Source organism: Myodes glareolus, chromosome 8, assembly GCF_982192425.1.
Source record: "Myodes glareolus chromosome 8, mMyoGla1.1, whole genome shotgun sequence".
Classification (NCBI taxonomy): Eukaryota; Metazoa; Chordata; class Mammalia; order Rodentia; family Cricetidae; genus Myodes; species Myodes glareolus.
In genome coordinates, this window is record NC_142033.1 from 71562079 (window position 1) to 71579365 (window position 17287).

Consider the following 17287-nt stretch of genomic DNA (forward strand, 5'->3'; position numbering starts at 1 on the left):
AGAAAAGGACACAGTGAAACATGAAGCTCCCATGGAGCCTTCCCATAGGCTCTGGCAGAAAGTCTTCAGCCTCCCTCGGCCAATGCTCACTTTGGGCTTTGGTTCCCCATCTAGAAGTGGAATGACCACTCTGCTTAGTTGCAGCCATCCTAGCAGCCTCTGCAGAAACCCAGAGTTGTCTTCAGGATTCCCTCACTACCTACTCTCCCCTCTCCATCAACCGGGTCCAGAGGCTTCTATCTTCTACCTTTTGTTCCTCAAACTCAAGTTATAAACCCTTGATGACAGAGCCAAAGAAACTTGAAGTTTCCAGGGAAATAGAAAGTTCATTCCTGGCGGTGAATGGCATATAGCTAGGAAGTGTGAGGAACTGGCCTGCAGCATACCACTGTGGATCTTTAAGTGCTCAAGAGCTGAGGGCTGAGTTCTGAGTGTCTCTGGACCCCAACATGGTACTTGCAGTTGGGGCACCCAGGTTTTCCCATCACCATTATAGTGTCAACAGTTCCTGCTGATGCTATAACCGGAAACTCTGGGTTCTTCTTGGTAGGTGGTTTGGCTCCAATGGAAGAAATGGAGGGCCAGAGGCAGTGTTTGGTCTCCCCTGGGAGGCAAGCCCAATGCTAGTTCTCTAGCCACTTCTTCAACCAGGAGACAATGCCAGTATCCCTGGGGATAGAACCAGAATCTTTGTCCTTTCAAGAACACTGTTCATGCAAGGTCACAGCCCTGCATGCTTTTTCTTTGTTGAACTATCCCAGGAACACAGGGATGTGCTGCTTTCTCACCTGGAAAAGAAAAGAAGGCAACCTATTCCACACCTCCTCTGGGTACTGATTTCCTTCCTCTTCTCTGGTGGGAAATCTCCAGGAGGCTAGAACCTACTGTTCCCTCCCTCCCGCAACTGGCTTCCATCAGCTTGTTACTGTTACCCTAGGCCTGATAATCTTCCCACCTCAGGTAATTCACTTCCTGGACACTGGAAAAGTATGAGCCATGTAGTATACTGAGGTAAGTAAAAGCTAGACAACAAACCAGAGGCAACTGTGTTAACTGTTAACTGTGTTAACTGTTAACTCCTGAAGGGACAAAGGTGGGACTAACTAAGCCTTTCAGTTTTCAAAACCATTTACTTTGTTCCTAATTTTAAGCCAATTAAGCATCCCTAATTCATCATTTTACTAGAGACCACAATCCCTTCTCTTCCCCAAAATGTGGACAGGCAAGTGCATACAAGGCCATAGGTAACCCTCTGTTCCACAAAGGCTGTTTCCACTAAGTCCCAGTGACCTGAGTATAACCCACTACCCCATCTTGAAGCTTCCTGGTACTTCTTGCCATGAGCTCGTGAGGCCTAATCATTTGGTTGGCTGTTGTTTCCTGCCGACTGCTCTGTTCTGGTACCAATGACAACTTCGTGTTCAGAAGACAACTGAGGGCACCAGGAACCCTGAAACCTAGGGACATCAGAAAGTGACTTTGGCGGTAGTCTTGGCTCTATGGAAACAAGTATCACCCATTTGTTACCTCCCACCACACCCATCGTCCCCAGCAGAAAGCAACCAGACTGGGTCTCCTGCTGTACTAATGTATTCCATCTTTCAAAAAGAAAGACATGATTTTAATATTACTTAACAATATGTTAAAAAAGTAGCCAGGCAGGCCTCCGTGTTAATACGGTTGTACGCTCTAGAACAGACTTGATGGTGTGAGTACTGGGTGGGTTTCTTGTTTTTAACGTTCTCATTCTGCAAGGGGTCTTACACAAGCTGGCTACAAGTCAGGGGGTCAAACACAAACAGCGCAACGTGTACACTCGGAAACAGTAGATTGTGAAAGAGTACAAAGGAGGCCTGCCCGCCCAGCCCGCCGTGGGTGGGACACAGGGCACATGGGAGCTGAGGGATGGCTGACACCCTGGCGGGGACAGATAACAGGACAGGGCGAGATGCAGAGGCGACAGAGCCACGTGGATGATGCAAACTCGTCTCTGGCCACGGCCCAGGCCTCTGAAGCCGTGGTGGTGGAGGAATTGGCGGGAACTACTGTTCCATTCCGACAGCACAGAGCTACAATCAAAGAAGTCTCACTCACAGACTACACGCACACAAGCTAACAACGCAGGTCGAGCAGCAAGTTCTCGGTCTGGGGGGTCTCAGGCCACGGCATCCCGCCCTACACACCATGGGTGGGTACCGAAGCTCTGGGGAGCCACTGAAAGGCTTGGCTCTTGAGTGGCGCAGCCCAGCTGCCTCTCATATATCCCTCTCCAAGCAGTCCTCATTCAGTGGGCAGCAAAGGTGGCTTTCTTCAAGCTAAAGTTGGACCAGTTGATGGACAGTCTTTGTCGGTTCTGTCTAGCAGAGTCCAAGCAGAACCTGGCAAAACAAAATAGCAAATTGTCACAGGACAGAGCCCACATCCAGTCTGGCAATCACCACACCAACCTCTGACACTTGTAGCAATTCACTGGAAAGCTTCAGTGAGATTTGAGGTCAAAAGTTTCTGTGCTTGGAGGAGTGGTCCCACCTTCAGGACACTGCCCAAATGGCTTGTGTATTTTCTGGTGCTTTCTGTTATTTGATACTGTGTCCAGGGAAGAGGCAAGATAGCATAAGAAAAGCAGCACTTAGTGTAGAAAGACAGAGTGTACCAAGCATCACTGAAGGGCTCTAGGAAAGCTCTTCTGATGTGACCATACAAGAGAAGCTGACATCAGTCACTATTCTGCCTGAAAAAAGGGCTAGGGAGCGTCTACTTCCCTACACAGAAGCTCTTAGGGACTGATGTAGATTCTGATGCTCTGTCTGAGCCACTACCTAAGTCATAGACTGTTGTTGGAACTGATGGGCAGCATCAGGCCAAAAGACACCACACAAGAGGCAGGACTGAAGGTAGTCCTGCAAGCAGGTCTTCCTGTGATAAATACCTCATATCTTGGTTAACAGCAATGACTTACTCAAAACAACAAATATGTTCCAGGTAAGAAGCCACCAGCTGGCTCAGCCTCCACAGCAGCCATGAGCTTCAGGAAGGAACGCACTTTGTGGTCACTGTGGCTGGGCATATAGGACCAAGACAGGGTGAGCATGACCCATAGTCTGTATCAAGTGTATTGAATCAAAGGCAACAGCTAAACCCATGTGTAAAGTTGAGGTTTTAGCCTGTCTTGAACATATTCATAAAATAAGAACTACTATGAGAAAGATTACAATATTCTGGCCCTCTACTCCATCTAAGGAGGCATGTCCTCTAGACATGAAGGCCTTCAGGCCTGAACCACCTGCCAGTTCTATGCTCTGAGCCACAAACACTGGAAGCTAAACAGCTTCTGAAAAAGATCTCAATACCCATTCTGGATAGTTTACAACTTCTTTTAACTCCAGCTCCAGGGCATCTGATATGCTTTTCTATCCTCTGAGGTCATTCCCATAGATGCCCTCAGAGGATATAAATCCTTTGAGAATTTTTATTTATAAAAAAAATTAAAAATAAATATTAAAAAAGATTACCCTTTGCCCTGTTTCTCAGACAAAGATGGTCAATTTGTATATTAATGATGGAAAAAGTATTTTCTTTGTTTAAAGACTCTTACATAATTTCTCATTCTCACTATTACAGCTCTGGTTTGAGGAACAGAAATTGTAATGAAACCTAAAATGATGGTTTTCAGGTGGTTTGAATGTTTATGTTTAAATTGTGGTCCAATCATTCAACCAAATACCCTTGTCTATCCAGTTATGTGTTGTACATTCTGTGGTCTCTGTTAACATAAGTAAAAAACAAGTGTTTGCCAGGGAAGAGCTGTGCCATCTCAGCTCCAGAATGTAGACTTTTTCTTCTTTTAAGATTAAAATAAATCTTTAAAAAAAATGCCAAAAGCGTATCAGAGGCTCAAGAGCATACAACGCAAGCTGCTTCCCAAAGTGAATAGCTCCATCCACATCCAAGATCTAGACCAATCAGGTTTGTTGTCACTGGACCCCATTCTGCATGCACCATACACACAGATAACCAGGATGCAGAAAACCCCAGTGAATGCACCAAGGAAGCCCTTGGTGTCTTGATATTTGAGAGTGAGGCCTCATCATATCCGGCAGCTCTAGGAATTCTATATGCATACTCAGCAGTGGTCTGGCTGTACTGTTTGAGCATCTACATGCTGAATCATACTGAGTATGTTATTTTTTTTAACCTTATTGTTTGTTCTAGTCAATGTTATGGCTAAGATTCTTCCTCAAGGCAAGTCTGTTCAGCTGTCTGACTGTCAAGTTTTAACAGACTAGGCAGATGGAATTACACAAGTGCTTCTTGCTACCTTCTGTGCTACATGGAAGGTACTTCACTCATACAAGGTCCTGTCAAACTGCTCCTGGGAACTGTTAAGAGCTGCATGGCCCTGCCTCTCTCTCTCAAACTCCTGCAGAGCCTGCCTTGTGTTATCTGCCCACACATACACTGTGGGACTGTGTTGACTTCTAATTGGTTTGTTTTCCAATGTTCTATAATCTTCCCTTTAATCAGCATACAAATGGTTTTACTCTGGAATCTTCACACGTGTATCAACTACTTTGCTCATCTTTAGTTTCGTCTGTCTTCCTTCAAATGACATTGTTTCATTACAAATCATGGCTCGAACCTGTATAATGTTCTGGTAAATATTATTTTCTCTCATTTTCTTTAAAACAAATCCTTGCTACTGAAGTAGTACCATTTATTTTTATCTTATTTTGAGATGGGAGCTAGCTTTGCTGCCAAGACTTAAGTGAGCGCCCTGCCTCAGTCTCCTAGAACTGCAGGTACGAACAGGTTGTGGCTCAAATATAAGAAGACTTTTCCTATTCTGATTTCAGAAACATTTATTTTCTTCCAAATGAAAAGGTTTTATTTTGCATGAAATTAGTACTGAGTAGCAAACTCAGGTTTCTCTCTATTATACCTGTATCTTGGTCAAAAGCTGGCTTTTGACATTAAAATCTTAATCCCTGGGCTGGAGAGATGGCCCAGTGGTTTTAAGAGCATTGGTTGCTCTTTCAGAAAATCCGGGTTCTATTCTCAGTATCCACATGGCAGCTCACAACTATCTATAATTCCAGACATCCTTATATCAATATATAATATACCTTATACCAATGCACACAAAATAAAGTTTTATATACATACATACACAACACAATGTGTGTTGGAAGAGTGGTGGTGGCGCATGCCTTAATCCTAGCACTCAGGAGGCTGAGGCAGGTGGATCTCTGAGAATTCAAAGCCATTCTGGTCTACTGAGTGAGTTCCAGAATAGCCAGAGCTACACAGAGAAACCCTGTCTCATTAAAAACAACAAACAAACAAACAAACAAAAAACCTAACAACAGAATGGTGTGGAATGGGTATCCAATCCAACTTCACTTTTTCCTTTTCCTTTTGGATGAGCAACTTTACAGCCCTATTTATAAAGACCTTCATTTTTAAAGTAATCTATCAATCCATCTTCTGTCACGCCCTGAGTCCAGTGCTTCCATGAAGCTGTTTCTGGGCTTCTTCTGTATGGCCATCAAATGTCTTAATGAAAGGCTTCTACAAATTTACACTGGGAAAGTAGGGAAAGTAGGCTTCCTTGATCTTATTCTTGTGGAAAGGAATAAACAAACCACACCTATTTTTTTGTGAAACGTAGCATACATAAATGACTGAAACACATAATGATGCTAGGATGCAGAAGCCCCACCCACAGCCCCAATTCATCTCCTGCAGTCCTGACAACCAACCCCCAATAAATCTTTGGCCTCAGTCCTTCCTTCCTTCTCTCAGAAATATCTTCGCTTTTCACAGCAGTAACTTCCTCCTTGTGTGTGTCTTTTTTACATACAAACATGTTCTGTGAACATTTTATTTCTTGAGTGAGGGTCTCATATTAGCCTTCAATTCACCATGTACCTGACAATGACCTTGAATTCTGGTCATTCTGTCTCTCCATCTCAAGTGCTGGGATTATAGGTATGCATATCTTTCATGCCTGGTTTTATGCAGTGCTGGGGACTGAATCCAGGGTATTCTACAAAATGAGTTACATTCCCTATGCCCAACTATTTAAAAACTTACTTTATTGATCTGTGATTCATGAAAAGCACATGGCTAGCAAGTATGGATCTTATTAGTATCAACATATGGCTCTATCCTTGTGGGTCACCCTAGTCAAGATACAGTGCCACACCTTTTCCTGCCCTGTACTGCCAAGACTTACCTTTCCTCAGCAACAAGAAATAGTGATGAAGATCTGTCAGTGGATGAATGCACATGTAATTTGGCACCATGTGTCTTATGCTAGCCTAGTCACTTTGTATGCTGCTGTGGAAAACCTTTCTTGATGCTGCACTGCAGACAGCTGCTCTTAATGTGCAGTGGAATTCTTCTAGAGGGACATAAAGCTTTTGGTGATTACAAACAAAATGAACAGGACAGCATGTTTGTGAAGCCACATGGGCTGGCAACCATTTCTCAGGCCTAGAAGCAGAGCTGTGTTTCTGGTGGCACGTTTCACTAAGCACTCCTATCTATTCTGCTTGCTTTTAAACTTGAAATAAGTAGCATTTCACAAATATCCCATCTGTGTCTATCTCTACCAGGAGCTTCTGAGTACTGCACAAACTCCCCTCCATGATTCAATCACAACTTACTCTAACACTTTAGAATCACAAGTTTCATGACTGTAATGCTTAATCTTGGTCGACTATGTCTAGAACAACTGAAACCCAAGCAGCTGGGCACTCCTGTGAAAAATTTTCTTAATTGCCTGATTTGAGGTAGGAAGAGCATGGTAAGCCTAGGCTACACTTTTTAGTAGACATAAGAGGAAAAAAGTTGTTTTTTGCCTGCTTGCTCTTGCTTTGGCTGGCAAGTTCATATCCTGTTGCTGAGCATTCCTTTGCTGGTAACAGAACTCAATTCTTCAGGATGCCAATGTAGACTGAAGACTAGCAACTTTCTAGGAATCCTCTGAGATTCTAGTACCAGATTGGGACTGCTGCAATATCCATTTTTGTGCTCTTTCTGTTGAGAGAAGAGACATGCTAGCAGCAGCACAGCTTGTAAGCCACTCTTATAAATCCTTTCTTTATATCTATATTCATTTGATCAGTTCCATTTCTCTAAAGAAGCCTCATTCTTGAAATTTAAGCCTAGAGATAAAATCTGGGAAATTCAAAGGCTTCATGGATGTTAATTCTTCCTGTCTTTTAAACAGGATCTTCATTGGTTTTGATTTTGGTTTAAGTTTGTGTGTGTGTGTGTGTTCTGCCTACATGTTTTTATGTGTACCACATGCATGCCAGTTGTTCAAGTAGGCCAGAAGAGGGTACTGAATTTGGGGGAAATGGAGTTATAGACAGTTGTGAACCATCATATGAGGGCTGGAAAATGAACTCAGGTCCTCTCCAAGTGCAACAAATGCTTTTAACTGTTGAGCCATCTCTCCAGCTCCAGTGAGGTTTGTTTTCCTTTTTAGACATTTTTTTCCTTCCTTATTATGTATGTCTGATGAGGTACAAGTGTGGGAGTCAGAGAAAGACTTGCAGGAGTTGGTTCTCTCCTTCCATTTGGGTTCTAGGGATTGAATTCAGGTTGTTAGGCTTGGCAGTAAGTGCTTTTACTAGCTATAGTGTTTTTCTTTAAAAAGCTTCCTAGAAGCTGGGCAGTGGTGGTGCATGCCTTTAATCACAGCACCCAGGAAGCCGAGGCAGGAGGATCTGTTAGCTGGAGGCCAGCCTGATCTACAGAATCAGTTCCAGGACAGTCAGGACTACACATAGAAACCCTGTCTTGAAAAACAAAAAAACCAACAAACAAAAAAAGCCCCCTAGATTTCTGTGTATAAGTCTTTTATAATCTCCAATAACTTCAACCATGGGTACTGGAGTGATTTGGGTACTATGGTAAATGCTATCTGACCCACCCTTCCCTTCTGTCTTCCTTTTGTTTTTTGGAGGGGAACCTAGGACCTCACACAGCTAAGTAGGTCCCTAACAATGAGATAAATTCCCAGCCCATAAATGCTAGATCTATTTAAACAACAGTTTCAAATTATTGATGGTGTAGAGAAAAACAAGTTAACTTCTATACTGAATCATACAGCTAGTCCCTGTGGTATGTTCTTTCACATTTACTCTCTAGACAAAAGGTAGTCTATGTATTAGTCAGGGTTTTCTAAAGGAACAGAACTGATAAAATGCAAATATAAATATGTGTGTGTGGTGTGTGTGTGTGGACACTTACATATTTTATTTATTAGAGTAATTTACAGGCTGTGGTCCAGCTAATTCAACAATGACTGTCTACTAATGAAAAGTCCAAGAATCCAATCAGTTCAGTCCACGAGGCTGGATGTCTCAGCTGGTCTTCAGTATACATCAGAATCCTGAAGAAGTAGACTCTGTAGGCTAGTGAAGGAATGGACTTGCCAGTGAGAGTGAGAACAAGCAGGCAAAGGAACCTTTTTCCATGTCCTTACACAGGCGGACAGCAGAAGGTGTGGCCCAGATTAAAGCTGGATCTTCCCATCTCAGAAGAACCAGATTAGAAGTGGGTCTTCTCACTTTAAGTGATTTAATTAAGAAAATAATTTCACACAGATGTACCCCCACACTTGGGCTTTAGTTAATTCCAGATGTAATCAAGCTGACAACCAAGAATAGCCATCACACTCTTCTGGTACATTGCTTTACCAGGTGAATTTTCTTTACTGGCCAACATTGCAGTTTTACTTGTTTTTGTTTCGTTTTGCTTTTGAGACAAGCACCTCGTTATATTGCCCTGGCTGGTCTTAAAGTCACTGAGATCTGCCTGCCTCTGCTTCCTGAATGATAGGATTTAAAAGGTATGTACAAAAATGTCCAGCAATATTGCAGTCCTTTTTGCTTGTCTGTCACTTCCCTTTTTCTTCTGTAATTTTTTTGGAGATAATTTTGCTTTGGAGATCAGGCTGGTCTTGAATTCATTTTCCAGGTATGCAACACCATGTCTGGCTATTTCAAGTATAGTCTTATAAATAATAAGCATATAAATGTACATTCAAGCTTTTTAGTTATCATTTTATACAATGGTTTTAAACCTGTGGTGGGTCATGACCTATGGGTGGGGTGTCCTAATAACCCTTTCACAGGGGTCGCAGAGCAGATACTCTGCATATCAGATATTCATATTACAATTCATAATAGTGGCAAAAGTTGTTATGAAGTAGTAATGAAATAATTTTATGGTTGGGGGTTACTATAACATAAGGAACTGTATTAAAGAGTCCCAAGATTAGGAAGGTTGAGAACCACTGTTCTAACAGATACTTTTATTTTCATTTAATTTTTGTTTACTACGCTGACTTGTAGTTACTATGTAGCCAAGGTTAGTTTTGAACTTACATTGGTCCTACCTCAGCCTCCTGGGTGCTGGAATTACAACTATGAGATACTGCACCTTTTTATTTGTGGTTACTGACAAATTTTTATCATATTCCATTTTTTTAACAAAAGATTTTTTATGCACATGCGTGTCTGTCTGTGGAGGCCAGAAGAATTCATATCTCCTGGAGTTGTAGTTACAGGAGATTTTTAAGCCACTCTTGTGAATACGGGGCACTGGAATTTTGGTCCTCCGGAAAAGGAACAAGTATTTTTGACTGCTGAGCCATCTCTGCAGCCCTATTTCTATTTTTCTCAAAGACCTACTTATCTTTAATTATATGTAGATGTGTGTGTCTTTGTCGGGGTTTATATCTGAGTATATGTGCCCAAAGAGGTGAGAAGATGACACCAGGTTTCCTAGACGAGCTGTGAGCTACTGCCATGAATGCTGAGAATCGTATCTGGCCTTAGGGCTAGAGCAGTAGCCCTCTAGCCCCTACTTATATTTTTGGAGAAAGGTTTTCACTGTGTGAAAATTTGTTTTCAACTTATCTCAGTTTTCCAGGTAGCTACAACTACAGGAAAGCATCATAATGCTCAGTTTCAGTCTTGGCTTTAGTTCCTGGCTTTCTTTTCATCTGTTCCCAGATACTTGTGGCCAGGAATGTAGGGGTTACTGGACTGGTGGCTAAGCACCTGTAAACTAAGGCATATTATAGGAGGCTGAGGTAGGAAGATCACGAGTTCAAGGCCTGCCTGAGAAACTTAGGTCCTATCGCAAACGTAGGAAGCTACTCAGCAGCAGAGCATTTGTTTGGTGACCAGTCTCACACCAGCCTACATTCCAGGCCACAGTACCTGGGAACAGATGCCAAGACAACAAGAAACTTAGCACCTCTTCCCCATGCTAGGGATAAAATCCAGCAAGGATGCTAAAGTTGAAAGTTTCAGAATGCAGATTTGGTATGTGGTCCCTCTGGAGTTCCTTACAGTCTATGACATCAAAGCAGAATCACCTGTATTGACTTTGTATCTAACAATCTTGCCCAAAAACTTTAATAATTCAAGTGGAATATGGTGATGTATATCTATAATCCTACCAATAAGAAGATAGAAGCAGGAGGCTACACAGAATTTGAGGCCAGCATGGATTATAGGAGATCCTGTCTTTAAAAACAAACATACAAAAAAATTACTGAAAAAAATTAAAAAATTAATTTGCTTACAAGCTCATTTGGACTCTCTAAATATACTTACGCTACCGAGCAGTGGTGGCGCATACCCTTAATCCCAGCACTTGGGAAGCAGAGGAGGTGGATTTCTGTGAGTTTGGGGCCACTAGGTCTACAGAGAAGGTTCTAGGATAGCCAGAGCTGTCACACAGAGAAATCCTATCTTAAAAAAAAAAAAAAAAGGTATTTTCTTGTTGCCACATTTATATAGTAAATGAAGCATCCTTGAATATGGTCCCAATTAGGTTTGTCATCAGAATAGCTGCGTGTATCTTTAATGTTACTTTTCTCCTTAAAGAAGGTCATATTAGTATGCTCAAATGCCACATGTACACGAGAATCATCTGCAAGGTGTCTAAGAACACAGGAGGCTAGAATCAGAAGTAGCAGTTTTGGAAGTTAAGTGAGTCTGCTGAATCAGGCTCAACCAGGGGAACCACCATCAACATAGAGAAAATGAAAGAGGAGAGTGAAAACGAAGTGTGTACGTAAGAACAGGTGTATGGGCGGCATGGGGTAGGGAATAAAGTTGGGCTGTTTGCTATTTGGCTTGTTCATGATATTCATCCAGGATGACAGAAATGTCACAGGAGGGTCACAGGAACAGAAAAACTAGGTAAGCTCAGCAACCAGGAATCCAAATGTCCTGACATGCAAGCCTCGTGTTACCTTTTGAAATACTCCACCTCCCGCTCAGTCTCATCCATATCCACACTGTCCAGGTCGATGTCTTTAGGCAGGAAAACATCATCTGTAAAGTAACGGAAGGAGACACATCACATTATCAAGAGTGGCCATCTCACCAGGATAAACAAAAGTGTAAGGTAAGATCCCACAAAAGGCCAGAAGGGCAGATTGCTCTTGTGAATACCTAAAGCCTCTCACCCATTACTACTTCAAAAACCCAGCAAAAAGATTCCCTGAGGGAACCCCGACTCAGAACTTAGGCCTTTCCAAATCAAGAGTACTGCCCTACTTTTCTTTGCAAGGCACCAGAGGGTCATTAGTTAAGGGACATTCATTCTACTTCCCAGAACCTCAGCCATATTTTTTCCCTGTTGTGCCCAGGACTGACTGAACATCGAGTCTCTTCCCCAAGTTCAGCTCAAGGTTCCAAGTATGCAATATCAATGAAAATGGAAAGGTAGAGGTAGTTCAAAGTTCTTTGTTAAAAATGAGCTTCAGTCACCCCAAATCATCACCCTAGTTCCTTCTATCATAGGCTTTTCCGCAGTGTCATTATTAAGGCAGCCGCCATCGTGACAACTCACAGGATTAGAGTACCAAGGACTGAGAGTGTCCATTCTGAAAAGAACAAGGCCAGAAGAGGACCTCTAGTTATCTAAACTCAGAAGGAAGGGAAAGACAAGGACACCTGCTCTAGACACCTGTACAGAATTGCATTCCAAATAGACCCTAAAGATTTAAGCAGTAAGATTTAAGGCAATTAAAAAAAAATGGAGTACAGACCCAAACAGAGAACTCTCAACAGAGGAATCTAACATGGCTGAAAGACACTTAAAGAAATGTTCAACATCCTTTAGTCATCAAAGAAATGCAAATCAAAACAACTCTGAGATTCCATCTTACACCTGTAAGAATGGCCAAGATCAAAAACACTGATGACAACTTATGCTGGAGAGGTTATGGGGAAAAGGGAACACTTCTGCATTGCTGGTGGGAATGCAAGCTGGTACAACCCCTTTGGATGTCAGGGTGGCGATTTCTCAGAAAATTAGGAAACAACCTTCTTCAAGACCCAGTAATACCACTTTTGGGTATATATCCAAAGGATGCTCAATCATACCACAAGGACATGTATGTGCTCAATTATGTTCATAGCAGCTTTGTTTGTCATAGCCAGAACCTGGAAACAACCTAAATGCCCCTTGACCGAAGAATGAATAACAAAAATGTGGTACATTTAACACAATGGAGTACTACACAGCAGAAAAAAAAATAACAGCTTGAATTTTGCAGAAAAATGGATGGAGCTAGAAAACATCATTTTGAGTGAGGTAACCCAGACCCAGAAAGACAATTATCACATGTACTCACTCATAAGTAGTTTTTAAACATTAAAAAAAAAAAACCAGCCTACAAACCACAATCCCAGAGATCCTAGACAACAATGAGGACACTAAGAGAGACATACATAGATCTAATCTACATGGAAAGTAGAAAAAGACAAGATCTCCTGAGTAAATTGGGCGCATGGGGACCATGGAAGAGGGATGAAGGGGAGGGGAGAGTTAGGGAGGGAAGCAGAGAAAAATGTATGGCTCAATAAAATCAATAAAAAAATTTTAGAAAAGATTTAAGCAGTAGTAACAAAGAGCACAGAAAGAAGTTGGCACGGCAGTGAAGACCTGTTATTCTAGTCATTACAGTCTGGCTACATAAAAACCTATCTTAAGAAAAGAAAAAAGCAAAATAGCTAATGAGATGGCTTATTGAGAAAAAGCACTTGTTGCCAAGTCTTGACTGCAATAATGTTGTAGGAGAGAACCAACTTCTGTGAGCTGCCTACTGACCTCCATACTTGCTCTGTAGCAAGTATGTGTTAATGTGCTCCAGAAAACAAGTTAATAAATGTAAAAAGGAGAATACTAAATAATCAAAAGCAAAGATGATCATACACATGCAAACCATGAAGTGACAACAAAGCGCTGGCCTTGTCTGGAGAAGACATGCTGCAGGTGTGTGAGGATGCAGCTCAGCAGCCTCTTCTCAGCCTCAGGACAGGGGTAACCACACCACACACTGAGCACAGCGGTGCAGGTGTAGTATTCCAGTGTCTAGTGCATGCTCTCCTAAGCAGAATTAGCAGTCTCAAGTAAGCTTAGCTTAGCTTAGGGGTGTTTGTGCAGTATTCATGAAACTCTGTTCTTAATCTCCAGTACTAAACATAAATTGGACATGGTGGTACATCCCATGTAATCCTATAATCCCAGGACTCAGGTGTAGGCAGGAAGATGAGAAGTTCAAAGTCATTGTCAGATACATAGAAAGTTGGAGGCCTGCTTGGATTACATAAGACCCTGTCTCAAAAACATAAGTATTTATAAAACCTTAGTATAAGAAGCTGTATTTAGTTCTGAGAACAGTTTTTTTCCACAGCATATTAAAATGCAGATGTGACTCAAGAATTTTAAATCCAATGGAACCCTACTGTCACTGTCAATGAGGAGGAATTCAGATAGGAGGGGGCATGCTGAGGCTGTGCTCTACTTATCAGAGGACCGGGGCATTTAAAGGTAATGTGGGATGTCTCTCTATATGCTTTGAATATGTTTTACTACCAATGCTTAATAAAGAAGATGATTTGGTCAAAAGCCAGGCAGAATAGAGTCAGGCAGGAAATCTAAGCAGAGATCCAGGGGGAAAGAAGGCAGAGTCAGGGAGACGCTAGCGAGGCTGAGGAAGCAAGATATAAAGTAACAAGCTATGAGCCATGATAATAATAGAAATGGGTTAATTTAAGTTGTAAAAACTAGTTAATAATAAACTTGAACTAATAGGCCAAACAGTGTGTAATTAACAGTAAGCCTCAGAGTGGCTCTTCAAGAACTGGTGGGTAGGATAGAAATGTCTAGTTATACTCAGGGGGTTAAGGCAGGAGGACTTTCAAGTTTGATGCTAACCTGGACAATTTAGCAAGATTCTTCCTCCAAAAAAGTGGAGATGCACCTTAGTGGCAGAGTGCTTCTTGTATAAGTATCACAAATGCCATAAGCAGAAATACATCTGTATCTCAGGTTCACATGAGACATTCACAAAAGCTGACACCTAAGAATTCTGGTCTAGTTAGGACTACAGTTCACAAAGGCCATGGGGCTATTGGGAAGTAATGAAAACTATGGATGTGGCGACTACAGGAAAGAAGTTCGATCATTGGTGGGAACATTCTTGCAGGGATCAGTGGCTTTTTACCTCTTCCCTCCATCTCTCTGCCTCCCAGTCATTGTAAGTTGGGCTGATTATATCTGCCATCAATGCTGTCTCACCACAGGCACCAAAGCAATAAGAGACTAAAATCTTCAAAACTGAGAGCAAGGGCTGGAGAGATGGCTCAGCGGTTAAGAGCATTGCCTGCTCTTCCAAAGGTCCTGAGTTCAATTCCCAGCAACCACATGGTGGCTCACAACCATCTGTAATGGGGTCTGGTGCCCTCTTCTGGCCTGCAGGCATACACACAGACAGAATATTGGATACATAATAAATAAATAAATAAATATTTTAAAAAAACTGAGAGCAAAATAAACTTTCCCTCTTTAGAGGTTGATTACCTCAAATATTCTGTTTTAATAATAGAAAGCTATACATAAGGTTGCAAATGGAGTGATCTGTACAATGCAGGATATAGAAAAGTTCAAACACTGTAACCATAATGCAGCAAGGGGAAAGAACACTTAGAAATGAATAGGCCCTCCCACCTAGAAACTCAAGCTGCTAACATGCTACCAGGTGAACAGAGAAAACATACACACACACACAGCTAACAACATGGAAACCATAGAATTTCAAACAACTTAGTGAAAAATTATCTGTAAGACCACAGAGCCAAGTATGGTGACACTAGCCTGTGATCCCAGCATTAAGGAGGAGGTGGTGACATCAGAGATAAAAGCCAGCCGGACAACATACAAGTGTGCAGCAAGCCTGAGCTCCCTAATAAGACCTTGTCTTAAAAAGATTTTTTTTTTGGATAAATTAATCATTAGTGGAAAACCCCAAACACTTTTATCAATAAAAAAGGAAGAGGAATGAAAACAAATTAAACTTCTTTCTTTTCTTTCCTTTTGAGACATTCTCTCCACATAGCCTTGGCTGCCCTTGAACTCACAAACATACATTTGCCTTTTTTTTTTTTTTTTGGCTTCTGGAGTGACACCTGGCCCCAAACTAATTTTCTAAATAAAAAGTTAGACAATGAACAACAAAATAACAAACAAGAAAACAACAACAACAAAACCACATGGAAAAGGTAAAACCAGAAAACTATAGAGGGAAAAAGGGGAAAAAGGGGGAAATCTGAGGTAAAGCAAAAACAAAATCTATTAAAAGGCACAGATTACTAACTAAAGCAAAATCAAAACACAAAGTGAGAAACGGTTAGGAGAAAAAAGTTTAAGTGTTAGACCACTGATCAGGAATCCAAGTTCAGCCTTGGCTATACAGCTTGGGCCACGTAAGAGCCTGTCCTGAGCAAGTAAACAAATCTTAATATACTTTATAGACTGCATACAAAATTTGAAATTTTAGCTGAAAAGGTAAATTTAAAAAATAGTCTTCCAAAATTAACCTCATCACTTGAAGAAATATAAGATTTCCATGGGAAGAGACAGAATGCTGTTAAGTTTCTAAAAAACCTTATTACTTCGTTCCAATGCAGCCTGAAGGTGTTCCAGAGCTGAAATAAGAAAATTCAAAGCTCTCTAATTCCTTTAAAGAAAATATGATTGACACTCCCACCATGTGCAAATACAGAAGTAATTAAAAACATCAACAAAAGGGAAAGTTACAGACCCATGACTATCAAGACAATAAAATAACACAAATAGAATCTCAACCAAAGAATATAATTATCACATGCAAGTGGTAATTATTACAGGAATTTAAGAATAATAACAATTATGAACTGGCCAGAGAAGAAAAATCATAATTACCGCAGCAGGTGTAAGAAAAACTTTGAAAAACTTCAACATACTTTCCTCATAAAAACATTCAAGAAATTTAAGAGTCACTGGCTCCTGTCCTAGCATTAGGTGGAATATCTAAGTCTCTGTCCTAAGGTCAGCATCTCAGTCAATGTGGAAACATTTCAATCACTTCAGGAAGAATGTAACTTGGTCCAAGGCTTGGAAGAGAGGTTTTGTGTCATTGCGCACACCTTTAATCAGTGCTGGATACAAAGAAACAAGACAGACCTCTCCAGGCTAGCCAGAACTACATAATGAAACCTTGTCTCAACAAACAAAGAAACAAACAGTAACAAAAGAAACACACACCCCCAACAAGCAAGAACCCCAAAGACTGGAAATATAGCTAAGTGGTTAGAAGCATTAGCTACTCTTCTGAAGATCCAGGTTTGCTTCCCAGTACCCATACAGCAGCACATTACCATCTGTAACTTGTGTTCCAGGGAAACCTGACACTCCTCTGGACCTAACAGGTACCAGGCATGCACATGCTAGATTCATATAGGTAAAACACCCATACACATAAAAAGTTAAAATCAAGCTGAGCATGGTTATACATGCCTTTAATTCTAGCACATAGGCAGGAAGGCAGAGGCAGGCAAATCTCTGAGGCCAGCCTGGAAAAAGACACAAATGACTAAAATTTAGAAATAAATAGAAAGTTGGGTGGTAATGGTATCTGCCTTTAATACCAGCACTCAGGAGGCAGAGACAGGTAGATCTCTGTAAGTTAGAGGCCAGCCTGGTTCACAGAGTGATTCCAGGACAGTCAGGGCAGTCACACAGAGAAAAACTCTATTTCAAAAAACAAAACAAAAAACAGGAAAAAAAAAAGAAATGAAAGGGAGATGACATTGTAACATAAATGAATGATATACAGAAAGTCTTAAGCATCTATTTTTAATCCTCTATTCCACTAAATGGGCAATATAAAAGAAATGGATAGATTCCCAGATGCATACAACATTCC

General features: G+C 41.3%; 1 protein-coding gene across 4 annotated transcripts in view; it reads right to left on the reverse strand.

Annotated features, from left to right (window-relative positions):
• Nucleotides 1–1574: 1574 nt before the first annotated feature.
• Nucleotides 1575–17287, reverse strand: part of Fam193a (family with sequence similarity 193 member A) — a 127688-nt gene continuing 111975 nt past the window's right edge. For all 4 annotated transcript variants that reach the window (XM_085692027.2, XM_085692025.2, XM_085692024.2 and 1 more), the window contains 2 exons: nucleotides 11285–11366; nucleotides 1575–2378 (listed from right to left, as the gene is read on the reverse strand). In XM_085692027.2, coding sequence (XP_085548153.2) covers nucleotides 2285–2378; nucleotides 11285–11366 — 176 coding nt within the window. In that variant the 3' untranslated portion in view covers nucleotides 1575–2284. The remainder of the gene's footprint in view (nucleotides 2379–11284; nucleotides 11367–17287) is intronic.